The sequence below is a fragment of the Dromaius novaehollandiae genome, chromosome 15 (assembly GCF_036370855.1).
Source record: "Dromaius novaehollandiae isolate bDroNov1 chromosome 15, bDroNov1.hap1, whole genome shotgun sequence".
Classification (NCBI taxonomy): Eukaryota; Metazoa; Chordata; class Aves; order Casuariiformes; family Dromaiidae; genus Dromaius; species Dromaius novaehollandiae.
Window position 1 is genome coordinate 22024091 of NC_088112.1, and position 16408 is coordinate 22040498.

Here is a 16408-nt window from a genome sequence, read left to right on the forward strand (position 1 = left end):
TGTTTGGTGTCCTGCCCTTAAAACCTTCATCTTTACTGTTCCAGTGCAGCCTTTTCTCATGCTTTTATGCATGAACTTACTTCAGTGAAAGTAATACACATCTGAGATGGGGTATTCTCTGTTCTTGTGGGTTTTTCGTTTTGCTTTAACTCGAATGATGACTCAAAGGCAGAACCTGCCAACAACTTTAGTCCAGTCCTAAATCACTGATTAAATCCGACCACCTGGCTGAGAAGTTATTTAATAAACACGTCATTGCTAATTATGAATCAAAGCTGCTCGGAGATCGTCTCTGACCCCAGCTTGGTTTGGCCCAGATGCCTGTGGTATCTTGCAAGCGTGGTGCTTTTGCTAACCCTGCCGTCAAGCGCAAAGGAGGAGGATTTAAACATCTCGAAACAGATTTTGCTTTTCATGATGCTGACCCAGCTCTCCACGCTGACCACACCGGGCGTTGGACGGTGCCCCGGGGAGCCTGGCCTGTGTACGTGCTACAATATGATTTCTGTGCGTATCAACACTGACTTCTTAGGCAGAAGGCCCTTGCTGTGAGATTGAATTGCTCGACCATAGTTATGTCGGAGCCCCTTCCTTGCTGCGGTATTGCTGCGTTTTGCTGTGCTCCTCGCTGCGTTTTGCAGCGTGCCCGGACTCGTGCTGGCCGCCGGCTGTGGCACGTGCTCGCTGCGATGGCAGACACCATATTGCTGCTTTCTAAGCATCCTTAACCGGCCCTAATCCGGCGGTTTTGGCCGCGGGTTGTAGCAGCTGTTACCTAGATTAACTCGCTGACTTGTCCCCTCGCAAGGAATCGGTGCACGGCAGAAAGCCGAGCGCCGGGCAGGGCCAGGTATCCCGAGGCTGCCGGCTGAGCCCCAGCGCGGTGGTCATCGCCCCACGTTTTCCGTGGGCTGGATGGAGGACCGCGGCCGTAGGGAAGCCGGATAGCTGGCTCCTCTGTCCTGCTGCGTCTGGGCGGTTTCGCAGCAGCTACGGTATCGTTGCAAGGCAAATCTCGGGAAGGGAGAGCCGGTTCCCTCCCTGAGCGCCTTGCGGGGCTGGAAGGGGATGGAGGGAGCCTTGAAAACCGAGAGCGGGGAGCATGCCAGGCTGCCCTTCTCCTCTCGACCGTGACTGTCCGAGGTCCGCGCCAAGGCACGGTGCGTGCAGGCCGTGCCCCCCGCCTCTGCCCCCGGGCCCTGGGGACCGAGCAGTGAAGGCTCGAGAAGAGAGAGGCTGGAGTTACAGCTTCCCCTTGGAGCCGCCGGGGCAGGCAGAACAAAAGGGAGGACGTCACGAGAGTTTCCCAGTTGCGCCCTTGTGCTCGGCAGAGGAAATGAGTGGAAGGTTTGGATTTTCCTTGAGGAAGGAGGAGGGGGGGTTCTGCTGCTCCCCGCAGCCCCCGCGGGTGACTCGCTCGGTCTCCGGATGCCTCCGCAGCTGAGCACGGCGGGGCCGGTCGCCTGGACGTGATCCTCTGGCCTCGTGCAAGCCCGAGGAGCGGGACGGGGGGCCGAGCCGCGCTGTGCCGGTGCGTGGCCGTGCCAGCTGCCTGCATCCTCGCGTCTGAAGGTCTCTGTGAGTTGGCTGCAGGTCTGCAAGCCCCGGCGTTCGCGTGGCGGGGCTGCGAGCTGAGCTGGCCAAGCCCTACTGCGGTGAAGAGGTTGAGGCTCCTGGCTAGATCGGCTCTCGGTGCCGGCACGCTGCCCGGTTGCACGTGTGCCAGCGTTGGTGCAGGAGAGGGCACGACTGAGTAAGCAAGAGCACGACCGTGCAAGAGAGGGCACGACCGTGCAAGACAGTGCATGACTGCACAAGCAAGGGCACGACCGTGCAAGACAGTGCATGACTGCACAAGCAAGGGCACGACCGTGCAAGCCCGGGCCGTGCAGAGGTGGCACCGTGGTGTTTCAGCGTGGGTCGGCCGCGGTGGGTGAAGGTGCATCCCCATGGGGTGCCGTGCCGCGGCTGGGTTGGCGTCCGGCAGGATCAGCGAGCTCCCTGGCGCGGTGGCCCCAAGGTGGTGGCTGTCCCCTTTCTGGTGTCACCAGCAAACTGCCAGCGCCCAGAGCTGCCCGCTCGGCTGGGCTGGTCCCGAGCTGCCTGGAGGCCGTGCCGCGGGAAGCAGTCCCGTGCTCAGCCTCGGCGGTGGCGTTGGTTCAGCGGCGATTTCAGTTGAAATTGCTCAAAAACAATGAATGCATTAGCACTTCTCTCCCTCCTGGGGAAAACGCGCTCTATTTGGATTGTTGCTCTGTGATTTATACTGTTTATGTTGAAATATTTTCGTTTGAGGCCTGTCATTGAACAGCATCGTCCAGGGACTCCGCGTGCGCGTTTCTATCCCCGGAGCTCGGGCGGATGAGGCCGGGGGACGCTACGGCTTTGCGCGTTGATGCCCGCTGTGCGCGGCCCCGGGCGCTGCACGGGCTCGGGGCTCTGCGGGGAGGCCGGGCTGGTCGTGCAGAGCGGGGAGCTGGAGAGCAGGGCAGTGAAGAGGTTGTCTGTATTTTCACCACCCAGTGACAGAGTTGGGAACAGGCCCAGACCTCGTCTGCAGGCCTTGGGATCCGGCCACGAGAGCAGCCGGCCTCCAGGACCGCGGAGGGAGGGTTGCGGGGGGGAGTTTTCTCCCCCAGCCGCGGCTCTCCTCCACCCTCGTCCCGGAGCTGGCGGAGGCCGAGTTGGCAGGGCTCGCGCGGGAGGAATAAAACCCAACTGCGGCGAAACGTGGAAAGCGTTCGCTGCTCTTGGCCGAGGCCGGTGTTGCAGCGAGTTGCTAGGAGATGCGGGGCTGCCCTGGCCGCCCCCGCGGAGGGACGGGACGGGACGGGACGGGACGCGCGGCGGGGAGGCCGGCCGTGATGGGGAGGCTGCACTGAGCCGGCCCAGGCGCCCGGCCCCCTCCCCTGGGACCACCGCGTCCTTCTCCTCTGGCTGGGCCTTGGCTCACCGTGGGGTCTGGGAGCGATCGAAGCGGTGGGACGACCTGCTGCGGCAGGAAGCCTCTCTCCCCGGCGGCCGTGTCCCTCCGCGGCGGCCGTGTCCCTCCGCGGGGGCCGTGTCCCTCCCCGGCTCCCCCAGGGCTGCGGACGGTGCTGGCGCTGGGGCTGGTGTAAGTCACCTTCTGCAGACCGGCAAGGCTGAGCCCTGCGACGGCAGCGTCCCCTCCGCGCTGGGGACTGTCGCCTTTCTCCTCTCCCCCCTCGGAGGGACCTCGCTGCCTCCAGCCTTGTGGCTGCGGGCGGGGACGAGCGCCGGGGCGGGGGCAATCGCTCGCGGCCCCGTCTCCTGTTGCAAGCACGGGTGTCTTCTGCTTGCTTCCTGGCCGAGGGGCTCTGCAAGCGCCTGGGGCCGCATCCGCACGAGGGCTTGCAACCAGCCGTCGCTGCGTGTTCGGAGGTGACGCGCGCCGGTGGATCCCCCCGGTCCGCGATGCCGCCCGCTCGGAGCGGGGCCGTGCCGTCCCCCCCATACAGCGTCCGAGCACCGTGGCCCGCGCTCGGGGTCCTCATCTCTTCGATGCTCCTCGGCCTCCGCGGGAGCCCCCGGGCAGCAGGGCCCCTCAGGGCAGGCGGCAGAGCGGGCTGCCGGGGCCGGCTGATGCAACCGGAGCCGTTCTCGAGTGCGTGATTACTTTCTGTCGATGGCTGCTGCTCCCTTTGCCAAGGCAATTACCGCTGAGATGTTCCAAAAAGTGCATTTTGGGCGTTCTCCTTACGTTTCCCAGCTGCTGCGTGCGCGCAGCGCTCGGGCCCCCGCGGCAGCAGCCCGGCCGGCTTCGGCAGGCTCGGTGGGGCGTGCGAGCCGCCTGCGCCTCTCCGGGGGCTTTGCAAGGCTCGATGACGGCCCCGGCAGAGACCCGTGGGCTTGCAGAAGGCGGTGATAGCTGCTTGGAGGGTCAAGCCGTCCTTGCTTCAAGCCTCGCGTGTTTGCCAGCAGGTCTTGCGAGATGGTGCCCAGGGTTCATCGAGGCTCCAAGGCGCCCCGAAGCTGTAACGGAGAGAGTCCGTCCCGAGGGCGCGGGCCGCTTTTGCAGGGGAGATGAAACGCGATGCGCGGTGGCATGTCGTGGCTCGTCCTCCGAAGAGCTCGTGGCTCCGGGAGCGCTCGGTGCCGCTCCGGGCTGGCTTCGCCGCGCGCCCCGGTGTCTGTCCTTGCCGTGCAGAGGGAAGGGATGGTCAGGAGTTTCGGTTCCTGCTGTCCCCACGGTTATTAAATATAGATTATTAAGCAACTTTTTTGGCAGGAAGTGTAGAAATACAACTCCGTGTGAGAGCACAAAGTCTTGGACATGGCACGGGTTGGACCTCGCCTTGCAGACGTGTTGTTGGCCTCATCGGCATCGTTATCCTTCCCCCCTTGGTAATAGTGAACCTTCGCTCCCGCATCTTCCTGCTGGGAATTTTGGTGGCCAGGTTCCTGCTTTGACTTGCCCTGCCTGCAGCGACCGTCCCGCTCTCGCCGTGTCCGTGGCCCCGGGCGTGCAAGGTGCCTGCTGATGCCGTGGGCCACCATGATTTTTCCTTCTTGCAGCTGGAATAGCGAGCTAGCTGGAAACGGCGCTTTGGGGAGGCTTCCGAGCTCCCGCTCTCCGCAAGCTGTCACCACATCTCCTTCCCTGGCCGATCTGATTTTTCAAAGGACGATGCTGGTGTGGGGCCAGCCGTGGCCAGAGGAGCCTGGAGCACCTGGTCCAGGTGGCTTCACGTGCGTGTCCATGGGTTTGTGCCTGGTGGCACAGGAGCCGGCCGGACTCCTGCCCCACGAGGAACATGCATGGGACCTTACCATCACGTCTCGCTTTCCCGGTGCTCCCGCCTGCCCTGCCACTCCAGGGGCCTCGGGAAGCCGCCTGAACCCGAGCCCCGTGCGTTGGTACGGCACGGAGCCAAGGTGCCACCCGGGCCGGCCGCCGCTCTCACGCGGGAAGGTGATGCCTCCTACGCAGGCGTGTTTTGCTCCGATCATTAAACTTCTAAAACTTGTGTTTGGCAGCTGGTGATGATCCCAGCCAACGCTGCTTTTAAAGGCTTCTGTTCTGGGTTTCTTGGTTGCGTGGTGATAATCCTCCCCCTCGCCCCCCTACCCATCTCTGGAAATAGCACCGTCGCTTTGTTCTTCCAGCCAGGAGCCGCATCTGCAGCGTGGTCTCGTAGTTTCGTTAAACCTTCCCGATCGCTGGGACGGCGGAGGGTGTGCAGGCCCTTGGGAAGGGCAGGGCGCAGCGGGGGCAGGCGTCCGGCATCTGCACAACGTGTGGGGCCTCCACGATGCGTGGGGTCTGCATGGTGCGCGGGGCCTCCACGATGCCTGAGGTCTTCGCGATGTGCGGGGTCTCCTCCGTGCACGGGATCTGTGTGGTGCATGGAGTCTCCGTGATGCGCAGGGTCTCCTTGATGCATGGCCTACATGATGTGCAGGGTCTCCACGATGCACGGTCTACACCACGCACAGGGTCTCCATGATGTCCGGGCTCTGCCCGGAGTGCAGGGTCTCCATGATGCATGCTCTGCACCACGCACAGGGTCTCCACGATGCCTGGGGTCTGCACGGGGTCCGTGCCGCCCCGCGACGTTTTGCTTCCTTGCACTGAGCGGCCCTGAGGGAGGTTACCGGTGCCGCTAGCGCAGCAGCTTGCGGCTCTGTAACGTGGGAACTTTTATACGGGCTTTTCCACGTTTGATTTTGGTGTGTTTTAGCCATTTGCTGTTAGTCTGCGTCCCGTGATGATGGTTCCCATCCATCCCCCCTGCTCCTCCGTCCCGCGGAGGCGGCGGCTCCGGGGCCGTTCCTGCTCCTCTCCCCCCGGCGGGCTGTGCCTGCGGAGGAGGGTTACGAAATCCTGCCGGCTCCATCTTATTAATGGCCTTTTGCAGCCTTTCCAAACCCCTTTGGAAGGGACTTTTCGGGGGGGTTTTGTTTTTTAATTTAAAAACAAAGCACTTCACTCGCGTTGCGGTTGCAGAAGCCACTTCCCAGAACGATGCCTTGAAGGGTGAGGAAACGGATGAGACGCCGGCGGCCGCGCTCGGTGCTCCCCGCCCGCTGCAGTGGCTTGTGGCAGGGCCCCGGCGCCCGGAGGGTCCCGTCCCCGTGCAGCTGGACGCCGGCAGCTCGCGGACCCCGGCACGGGGACGGGGGCAACCGCGGGTGATCGGGGAGTCAATACCCAGCGCCTGCCCCTGCGTATGCACGAGGCGCTGGGGACGCGACATAGCCGCGGGCAGGAGCGTGCACGGCGCTGCACGAGCTGCCGGGCCGTCGCTGCCGCTCCGAACCAGCCCACTTCACGTGCTGGCTTGCATCCCACCGCGGCATCCCACCGCGTGGCTCGCTGCCACCCCCGTTGCGTGGGGCGGTCTGTGCATGCTTCCTCTCGCCTCGGGGACAGACGTGCCGGAGCAGAGCCTTGCAGACCATCACCCGGTGCCGGCTTCGGTCCCGGGCAGTGGGATGCACCCGCCGGCATCTGCCGCAGTGCAGCTCAGGCCCCTGTGGTCCTCCCTCCCCTCCCGGGAGGTGCGCGCGTGCAGGGGGATGTTAAACTTGGGTTTTAAATAAGGAAGAACAAGGAAATACGAGATGAAAATGAACGTTGCAGAGAGAATCTGGGGGAAAAAGGGATTGAATTCTTGCTTGCAAGCGGCAGCCTCCTGCATTAGGGAAAGCTTGCACCGGCTTTTCCCTAACATACCAGGTTTTAATTTGCAGGAGCTCGGCAGCAGATGCGCCCGTGCGGGGGTTTGCCGGCCGAGGCAGGGCCAGCGCAGCTTCGCCCGCGAGTGTGTCGGCTGGTAACCTCCTATTGCAATAACAAGCCCATGCATCACTTTTAAAAGGGCATTTTATTTGGGCCGTGCGTTGCTGTGGTTACGCAGCCGGGCTGCCGCTGCCTGTGTCTTGTCAAGTTAACTTTCTTGAAGGGTTCCCGCTACCTCCGTCAGCGCTGCCGCGAAACACCCGGGCCGAGAGCGGGGAGCGTCTGGACGCGTCTCAGAGGAAGACCACGCTGGCTCGGACGCCACGAAGGGGTATCAGTAAGGATAGAAAAGAAATAAGTAACAGACAGAGGAGAATTTGGGGCAAGAGCTCTCCCGCCTTGGAGCAGCGGGGAGGGCAGGAGGGAAAGGCAGTGAACTTAGGTCACTGCAGATTTAATTATCATTTCAGCATGATGCATAACTGAGTGCACCGGCTCCTGGGGCTCCGTCCGCCTCCCGTGAGGTTTCTGCTCTGCTGGCTTTTGCCGGATGCTCATCCCACCTTCCCTTATTGCCCCCCAAAATCCTTCTCTCGCGCCCCTAGCCCAGCTCGGCTGTAGGAGAGGGGAGTCCTGCTGTGGGGCTTTCGCGTGGGTTTTCAGCTGCCTAATGGCATGCAAAAAGCACGGTGCTGAAAGCACACAGGTTTCTGATGCCGGGCATGCGTTAAGTGTTGGATCGTACCCGAAACCGCGTTGTGCCCCTGCTAACCGCACCAGCACTGGGGAAACGTCCCCGCTTCTGCCCTGCGCGCTGCTGGCCCCGTCCCGGGATCCCTCCCTCCCGGCCTCGCTTCTGCCGTGCAGGACCACCAGCTAGTGGTGCCCGGGCCTCGAGCTTGGGGGAGAGATTTTTCCGGCTTTGCGGTGGTTTTGCCCTATTCTGTGGTTGATTGATGAGACCAGCTAGGGAACTTGGGAGCAGGACTTTGACAGCCCGGGTTTGACTTGCTCGCGTGGAGATCTGTGCGGTTTAACTCGCACAAGAGAAAGCAGACGTTGCTCTTGAGCCCTTGTAGGATTTTGAGTTTGCTCATCCCAAATCCAGAGGAGAAATAAGCTTCAGCAGGTGAGCAGGGTGCTGCGCCCGAGGGCTGAGAGCGAAGACGCGGCGGTGGCCTCGCACGCTCGCAGGTGAGGAAGACCTCGGCCAGGGCACGCACAGCGGAGCCCAGCTGGCCTCGTTCGCTTGGGACGTGTTATTTTAGGGCTTGAAGATCTCTCACAAACAAACCCTTTGTTGCTTGCGTCCTATCTGCTGTGCGACAAAATCAAACCCAACTTTGACACGAAGAGCCTTGACATTTCCCGCGTGTCTGCTCCGGAGGCACTATCCCAGGGCAAAGGCAGCCGTGCTTGCTGAGGACTCCCAGCTTGGAAAAAGGGTCTGTTTGCGTATTCCGGTGACCGGGATCGTCCTCTCGGCTGGCACCTCAGCTTCCGTCGCGGCCGATGGTGCGGAGAGCCCGGGGCCCGCGGGCTGCCGCTTGGGCCGTGCGCTGCTGCCCCTGGAGCTTTCTTTTTGTTTTTTTCTGAAAAATATTAGCTAAAAGCTCAAGCTTTTAGGAAAATGGGTTCCAGCAGTGCGGATGGGTCTGGCTGCTGGTTGCACGGGGAGCGGTGGCCCTTCCCCTCCGTCCCCGGCTGTGTCTCCGAGCGCGTGGCGGCAGCACGCTCTCCTGCCTCTCCTCCGGCCGAGCCGGCCTCTAATTTCAGCCGTCGCTTTGCTCCTGTGACCCGATCGTGGTGGTCAGCAAGTAGCTGGGAGCAGCTCCGCTTTTATCGCTGCGCCCTGGGAGTTATCTCCATTCTCCCGCTGCCTATTTTTAGTGCCCCGCGGGTCGCGGCTGGCGGCTCGCGCCGTCTCCCAGGGCTCGTTGGGTTTGCGCGGGAGCGCTTCGGCTCGGCTCCTGCCCCGAGCGGCCGCTTGGGGTGATGAGCGGTGCTGGGTGGGAGCCGCGGGCTGTGGCCGCGGGAGGAGGCTGCTCCCCGGGCATCTTCCCTCTGCACCCCGGCATCGCCCCGCTGCTCCCTGTGCATCGCCCTGCATCTTCCCGCTGCACCCCGGCATCTTCCCGCTGCTCCCCGGGCATCTTCCCGCTGCTCCCCGGGCATCGCCCCGCTGCTCCCCGGGCATCGCCCCTCTCTGCCCCACATCGCCCCTCTGCTCCCGGCCGCGCTGCAAGCGTGGGGAGGGAGCGCGAGGCCCCGCGCTCTCGCTGCGTGCCGCTTCGAGGAGGGAGGGAGGGAGAGGGCGGCCGTAGCAACGGATGCTGCTTGGAAAGCAAACACTGCTGACCCCGGCGTGCTCCCCGCGTGGCCGGGGCCGGCGGCTCTGCGCGCCTGGCTCCCGCCCAGGCCTTGCCCCAGCCTCTTCCCGCGGCTCCGCTCCCTCCGCGCCGGAATGCGGCGCTGGGATGGCGCCCGGGAGCCGCCACAGCGAGCGAGGCCGGGAGCCTTGGACGGGGCCGTTTCGTCGCTGCTGGAGCGGGGCAGCGGGCTCGGATGGAGCTCCGAGCCCTCCCGGATGCCTGGCGAGGAGCGTGCCTTGCACCTGTGCTTGCAAAGGAAAAAATCGCTGAATTTTGGGAACTTTGAGCGAGGATTTAGCATAGTGTCGTCTTAACGCTGTTTGCATCCCCCGAGGCGCTTGCGTTGCTCGGTGCGAGCTCCCGTCACAGCCTCGCCGTGCCGGCAGCAGTGCTGCCTGTGCGGGTGAGGTTTGAAAAGCCGATCCCGGATCGGCTCAGCCCGCTCCAAGTAATAACTTAATAGGATTCGGATCTCGGGGAGAGTCTGTGACTTGTAAAGTAATAAACCTGTGCATTAGCGCTGGTAAGCGGAGCCTTCGTTCCGGCGAGGCCTTTCCCGACGCAGCCAGCGCCTGCGGGACGAGCATCCCTCGGGGCAGCTGGGATTGCAACGGGAGGGCCCAAATCGAGCAGATCCCTCCTAGGAGATTCGCTAGCTCAGGTTATGCGACTGCCTGGGTCATGCCATCTTTAATACCTGCGTTTTCCTCTCTCTCTCCTTTCTTGACAGATCTGTCTTCAGCCAAGCGGAAGTTTGCAGATTCCCTGAACGAATTCAAATTCCGCTGCATCGGTGATGCCGAGACGGATGACGAGATCTGCATAGGTGAGCGCTGGGCGTTTGTTTAATGGGCAGCGCTGGAGCGGTGCTCCAAGTCCGTGGGCTGATCAGAGCTCGTGGTACATGACATAGAAACACAGACGTGGATATTGAGAGGCCCAGAAATTCTTCTGAGTCTTTCCTGCCCTGTAGAAATGCATATGCCTTTTAATTCAACATTGGCAAAGCCTTCGCAAGAACAGTTGTAGCTTCTTGCCCTAAATCTAGCCCTGTCAGATAAGCAAGGAAGAAGATTGTCCGTATCTGAAACCATCCAGATTATCCTACCGTTTGCCCTTTTCCATTTGAGAGCAGTGATCTGGAGACGTAGTCGCAGCTAAATATACTACAGGGGATTGCGATCTGAAAGAGAGGCAAAGCGCAGTCCTGTTAGCCGGGCTGTGCCGGGGAAGGACACCTCAGGCACTCGCCGTCCGCATGCACGAGCCGTCGAGAGCCTGGCGGTGCTCCCCAAATTGTGAACCTGTCTCTGCCAAAGGTGGGTGCAGTCTGTTCTCGGTTCAGGGGAGCAGCTTCTCCCCCTTCATTCAATATTATCACACTTCTACACAAGTCGAACTTTTAGAGCTTCCTGTGCAAACACTTTGCTTATTTATTTGTATTTGATCTCTTGGCAAAAACAGTTTCTCGTCAAAGTCCTCTTGCTGAGATGCAAAAGGTGCGGTGAGCTGTCACTTGTGTGCTGAGCGCAGCTGAGGCCTGCGTTAAGCTGTGAGGCTGATCAGTGCCTGTCCCGTGGGCAGAGCAGCTGCAGGACCGATGTGCTGTCCTTCTCCCTGCAAATCCAGCAGCCGTAGGCCTGGGCAGCGTATTCTGAATGTGCAGCAGGGAAAAAGCAAACTTCTGGTTTGTCTCCGTCTGCCACGATGCTTCTGGGACAGTCGGGGTGCGGCTGTTCCTGTTTCGTGTGTGTGTCCCTCCCCAGCACGTCAGCAAAAGGACAGCAGCAAGTTAGACTTGCTTGCGACAGAGGAGTTGAAGCTACGTCGGAGCTGGCAGCTTGTGCGCGGAGCCCCGGGCTGCTGCTGCTGAGCTCGTGGTGGGCGCAGCGGCATCTCAAGCCAGCGCGGCACGCTCGCTGGGAAGGCACCGCCTGGCTGGGTAGCGGCTTTGGGGTGGTATTGCCCCAAAGGTTTGACAGCCAGTTCCCTTGCTCGCCGACTCCAGGAAGCAGCCGACCTCCTAATAAAGTCGGGATTATGCGTGCCTGGAGCTAATCTGCAGCGTGATCTGGCCTGGCTGCCCGGGATATCTTCCCTGAGGAAGGGCGGGCACTGGGGATGTGTTGCTATGGCCACTTCGATGTTAAAAGTTTAAAAAAAAAGAAAAAAGAAGTGTTAAAAACTGAACTTGTTGCTGTGTCTTTCAGCCAAATCCCTCCAGGAGTTTGCCACCGTTCTCCGGAACCTGGAAGACGAGCGGATGCGCATGGTACGGGCTCTGCGGTGAGGGGGGTACCCAAGGCTGGGGGCTCCGGGCAGCATGAGGTGTCCCGTGTCCTCTGCTGTCCTCCTCGCTCCTCACAGAGGAGAACAGCTGGTCCAGACATCTTCAGCCTCCTGTGCGGATCCCACCCCGGTGTGTAGCTGGAGGAGGACGAAGGGTGCAGGTCTCAGTTTTCCTAGGAGAGGGTTCTCGTCCCAGGTGCTGCAGTGTTGGTGTTTGTTTGGAGGGACCGAACAGAGAAACGCCACGATGCGGCGCAGGTGTCTTAGTTCTAAGCTGGACACTCGGTGCTCGAGCGCGTGGTCCCGCTGGGGCAGGCGTGAGAGGAGAGGGGTCGTGACTCGTGCTGGTCTTCCCGCAGATCGAGAACGCCAGCGAGGTGCTCATCACGCCGCTGGAGAAGTTCCGCAAGGAGCAGATCGGCGCCGCTAAGGTAGGTCGCTCCTGCGCCGAGTCGGGAAACTTCTTCCCTGGAAACTTCCCCAGACCTCCCCCTGCGAGCGAAACGTGAAAAGCAGTGGCCGTGCCTGCTCGGGGACGGGGACGGGGACGGGGACGGGTCTCAGCTGGTCAGTGCACACGGGGGAGAAGTCCCTTGCCTGCGGGACGGAGAGACGGGGACGATTCCAGCTCCCGTTAAAGCACCTCGGTGTTTCTGAGTTTGCCTGTAACCAAGCAATGCGCGGAGGCGAGCCGTGGGCCAAAAATCGCATGCAGACTTAAGTAAGCTTTTTTTCCTCCCTCCAAACCTCGAAACCAGAATTAGCATTTTCTCAGACGAATTCTCGGTTGCCTGGAAAGAGCCCGGGGCCTGTTCTCTGCCGTCCCGCGCGAGTCCCTGGGACGTCGCACGGAAAGGGGGCTGGCGTCTGGCGGCCCGGGCGGGCCTGGGGAGGGCTGGCCCCTGCCCCAGGATGTCTGGGAGCTGCTGCGAGACACAACCTGTGCTTTTATTTTGTTTTATTTCCCGATTTCTTTCCTGTCTTTGTTCTGAAGTTAAAAACGCAGTCCGCTGCCCTTCTGTTGTTATAACAACCTGCCGCTGCCTGCGAGCAGCCCACGGCAGTGAGTCGGGGCAGCGTTTGCATCGCCGTGGTGTGCTGAGCTCCCCGCTGCACCGCACTGCTGGGGGGCACGGCGGTGCGTCCCCGAGGCCGGTCCGTCTTGTTCTGTGCAGCAAAAAAAGTAGTCCTTCGGAAAGGTTTTGCTCCAGCCCAGCGCCCGTGGTGGCCATCGCGGCTTCCCTGGGGTGACACGGGGATGGGGCGGCAGGCGGGGACGCTGCCCGGGGGGGCCCTGGCCGGTGACCGCCGAGGGCCGTGCCTGTGCCCTTGCTTTTCTGTCTGTCCACCCCAGGAGCACTGCTGTCCCAGAATGCCCTTTTTTTGGCCCAAATGCCTGCCTGATTTTTCTTTCATCTCCTGTTGCCGTCGTGTTGGTGGTTTGAACTTGCCCGTCGTCTTCCTGCCCGTGCTGCTCCCTAGGACTTGGGAGCTTTTGCACATCGTGAAATCTGGTGGCTCCTGACTTTCAGCAATGTTCTTCCTTTCCCCCTCTCTCGGCATGGGCCGCGGGCGCCTGCAGCCTGTGATTTGCGCGGTGCCGTGGGGCCGAGCAGCGGGGCATCGCACGGGGGGCTGTTTTTGACACCTTCACGTTGGTGCCACGGGCTGGCCGGTGCCCGGGTTTCTTGCACCACGTCCAGCTGGCGCAGAGCAAAGAATCCCCCGCGTTACGTCCAGCGAACGGCGCGAGCGGGTGCCGTGTGCGCAGCCGATCGAAGGCAGGCGTGCCGGGGGTCAGGAGCTGCTGTCCTGCCTCTTCCTTCGCTGTCTGTCCAATTCGGGACACCCTTCAAAGCGTGTCTTCTCCGGGTGTGGTTTTAGGGTTGCTGTAAGTTTTGAGATGAAACTTAAAATAAACCTGGCTTCTTTGCCGAGCGCAGCCTTGATAACAGGGTTCTGGCGGAGGGTTACGGTTGCTGCGAGCTCTGACTGCTGCGTGTGCAAGCTGACGACTGGCCTCTGCTGAGATGGGGGTGGAAAAGAAAAGGTTGATGTCCTCCGTTGACACTCCTGGCACAAATAATACCCAAATTCCTGTATCATCACCCTGAGTGACGCCTAGGATAAGCCCCTGCCAGGTCTGGCAGGGGAGGGGATGAGAAACTTGTGATGATGTTCTCGTTAGCGGGTAGCAAACGCTTTCCTCGCCGTGTTACCTTTGGATGGGCGCTGGGACTGGGAGTGCTGATGAGCTTTGGGCTGTGTTGATAGAGAAGAAACTCTCCCAAGTCTTGGTTTTGGTAGTGAGAGTGTGGTAACACCAACCAAGTTTTAGTTTTGGCACGGCCGTGCTCGCGTGAAGCCCTTTGCTTTCTCCCGCGGCCGCTCGGAGCCCCTTGGTTTTGCCCTGAGCGGTCTGTGCTTTGCAAAAGCGGGCTGGCTCCTGCCTGGGACTCTCAAGCCCGGTGTCATGCAGCTGTGATGCCGTTGCAGTCTCCTAACAGCTGGCACAGTACTATTGTATTTGCTGTAACACCTTTTGTTCTGTTTTGTAGGACGCCAAAAAGAAATACGACAAGGAGACTGAGAAGTATTGTGGTGTCCTCGAAAAGCATTTAAACCTGTCTTCTAAGAAGAAAGAATCCCAGCTCCAGGAGGTGAGACCAGCCTCTGGTTTTCCATATCTGGTAGTACCTGGTGTCGACATCTTTTTGGATATATTATGCAGCTTACTGCTTTGTTTTCCCTGGATGTAAATTAATATTTTTTTTTCTCAATCTGGCTGCAAGTGGCAGCGTTTTGCCCTCTTCTTGTTATCACAAGGGACAGAGCTGTTTTGGTGCGTAAATGAGAGAGACCCCAAATGGAGAGCAACCAAAAAGGATAGAGAATTTATAATTAAAGAAGGTAGTTTATAATTAAAGAAGGGGAGCGGTTCTGCTGCCACCTCCTGCGTGCCGGGAGGAATCACGGATGTCTTCGGTTTCCCTCTCTGGAAATGGCTGCGCTGCCTTCGTGCTTCCTGGGAAGAGCGATCAGGCTTAATGCTCTTAAACTGCTTTCGAAGCCTGTTGCTTAGTCGGGACGTGGTTTGCTGCTGCGCCAAACGCTCTTACGGGGTGGCAGCACTCAGTTTTCAGTCACTTCTCACAAGCCTGGGATTCCCTGAACCAGCAGCTTTCGGCTGCTCCTTGCAGGATGCATGTGCATTTTTTTAAGCACAAAGCTGGAAGGTCACTGAGCCCTTTGGAGGGAACTGGGGGCCCAGGCAGCGACCTTTGCATGGGGATAACTCGGGTTTCGTCACGGCGTGCAGCAGAGCTGGGGATGTAGCCCGAGTCAAGAGCGCAGACGCATCCCTGGCACGAACGGCCGCCGAGGACGGGTGAGGGTCCGGGCTGCCGTCCCGCTGAGCCGGGCGGTTCGGCCGCGCTGGTGGCTGGTGCCATCTGCTGGCACTTCCACCTCCGGCTCCGCTCCTGCCGCCGGGGAAGGTGCTCCCGGGCCCCTGCTCCCGGCTCGGGTGTTTCTGGCCTTTTTCCCCCCCGCGGCACTAGGAAGCTGATTGCGATGACTCAAACTTTGCAGAGAAATGGGTGAAACAGCAGTGCGACGCTCAGGTTGTTAAATGGAGACGCAGCATCCAGCAGAGCATCCTGCGGAAACATCCTGCTTGCAAACAGCTTCCCGGAGAGGGGGCTGGAGGAACGGCAGATGTGCCTGGAAAAGTTACTGATGTGACAAGAACGTTTTGGAAAAGGTCACACCAACCATTTATTAGCAGTCCGAAGCTTTATTAGACTCCCTGGCGTCCTAGGAGATGAGTTTGTATCTGGGAGATCTGGTGTTTTGCATTTCCTACGCTCCTCCTCCTGTCCACATCTGGAGGATGCTGGTGGCCACATGTGCAACTGCTGTAGCAAAAGGAGGAGAGAAGAAAACCATGGGAATTCTCTGCTGCTTTGGCTGTCGACCAACTGAATAACACACTGAGTCTAATTTGCCGTTTAACTGCTGGCAAAGTCACTTCATTGCATCATGTTTTCTGCTTTTCAGAACTCAGTTTGCTAAATATCTCAGACTCTGCGCCGTGGATACGTAGTGCAAGTGTTGATGGCAGGTCATGGTGAAAATAAACCATTTCACGGCTTTGTCACAGAGAAAATGGGGGATCAGTTCCCGTTAAAAGGCAGTGGATGTTTGCCAGCTGCGTCGGCCGAGCACAAAAGCAGATGTATGTTCGGCTCTGGCGGGATGAGCGAAGCCGCCTGCCCCGCGGGCTTGGCTCGCTGCTTCGCTCACCCCGGGAGGACCTTCCCGGGAGTCCTGCACGGCCCCGGCCGCGGCCAGGACGGCGGAGGAGCCAGGGTTGGAGCTGCTCCACCACCCCGCGTCCTGCTGAGCAGCTCTGCTGTCTGCGCTGCACACGCGGGGTCTGAGGGAGCAGCTTGGTGCGTCTGGAGAGGGCAGAATTTGTGACAAAGCTGCAGTTTTACCTATGTAAAACAGCAGTAATAATAATCCTCAGCCTCCCTGGGTGCTGACTCCAGGGTGTTAAATACTCCTTAGTCCTCAGGAGAGGAGAATTTGCCTCCTGATGAAAGATGACTCAGTCCGCTTGCACTGGGGGATCTCAGACCAACACTGAGTTTACCAGAGTCAAGCTCAGAAGGATCATTGATCGCCTGGACTGAATTCCCTTCTATCCCAGGTCCAGGGTATTCTGCACCTATGAAAATAGTAAAAATCTGTGACCCGGGAAGGCAGGCGGGTGGCCCCTGCGCTCCTTCCCCTGCTCCGAGCGTGGTGGGGCAGGTATACCACCTTGTTCAAACGCAGGGCGTTCCTGGAAATTCCCCTTCATGGTGCTCTCCAGAAAATGGAGAATTGTTTCTTATTGTCGAATATGTAGAGGCTTCTCATATGTCTTGCTTCTAATGCGTGCTTTTCTGTGCAGCTGTCAAGGAGGTAAGAACATAAGAGTCATTAAAAACATTTTTTTCAGCTGAAGAAAGAGCCTGTTCATGTGAATCAGGTTTAT

The 16408-nt window shown here is 60.1% G+C and overlaps 1 protein-coding gene across 4 annotated transcripts in view; it reads left to right on the forward strand.

Annotated features, from left to right (window-relative positions):
* Positions 1-16408, forward strand: part of ARHGAP26 (Rho GTPase activating protein 26) — a 137353-nt gene that overhangs the window by 30743 nt on the left and 90202 nt on the right. For all 4 annotated transcript variants that reach the window (XM_026118231.2, XM_026118232.2, XM_026118237.2 and 1 more), the window contains exons 2-5: positions 9806-9901; positions 11286-11347; positions 11724-11795; positions 13923-14024. In XM_026118231.2, coding sequence (XP_025974016.2) covers positions 9806-9901; positions 11286-11347; positions 11724-11795; positions 13923-14024 — 332 coding nt within the window. The remainder of the gene's footprint in view (positions 1-9805; positions 9902-11285; positions 11348-11723; positions 11796-13922; positions 14025-16408) is intronic.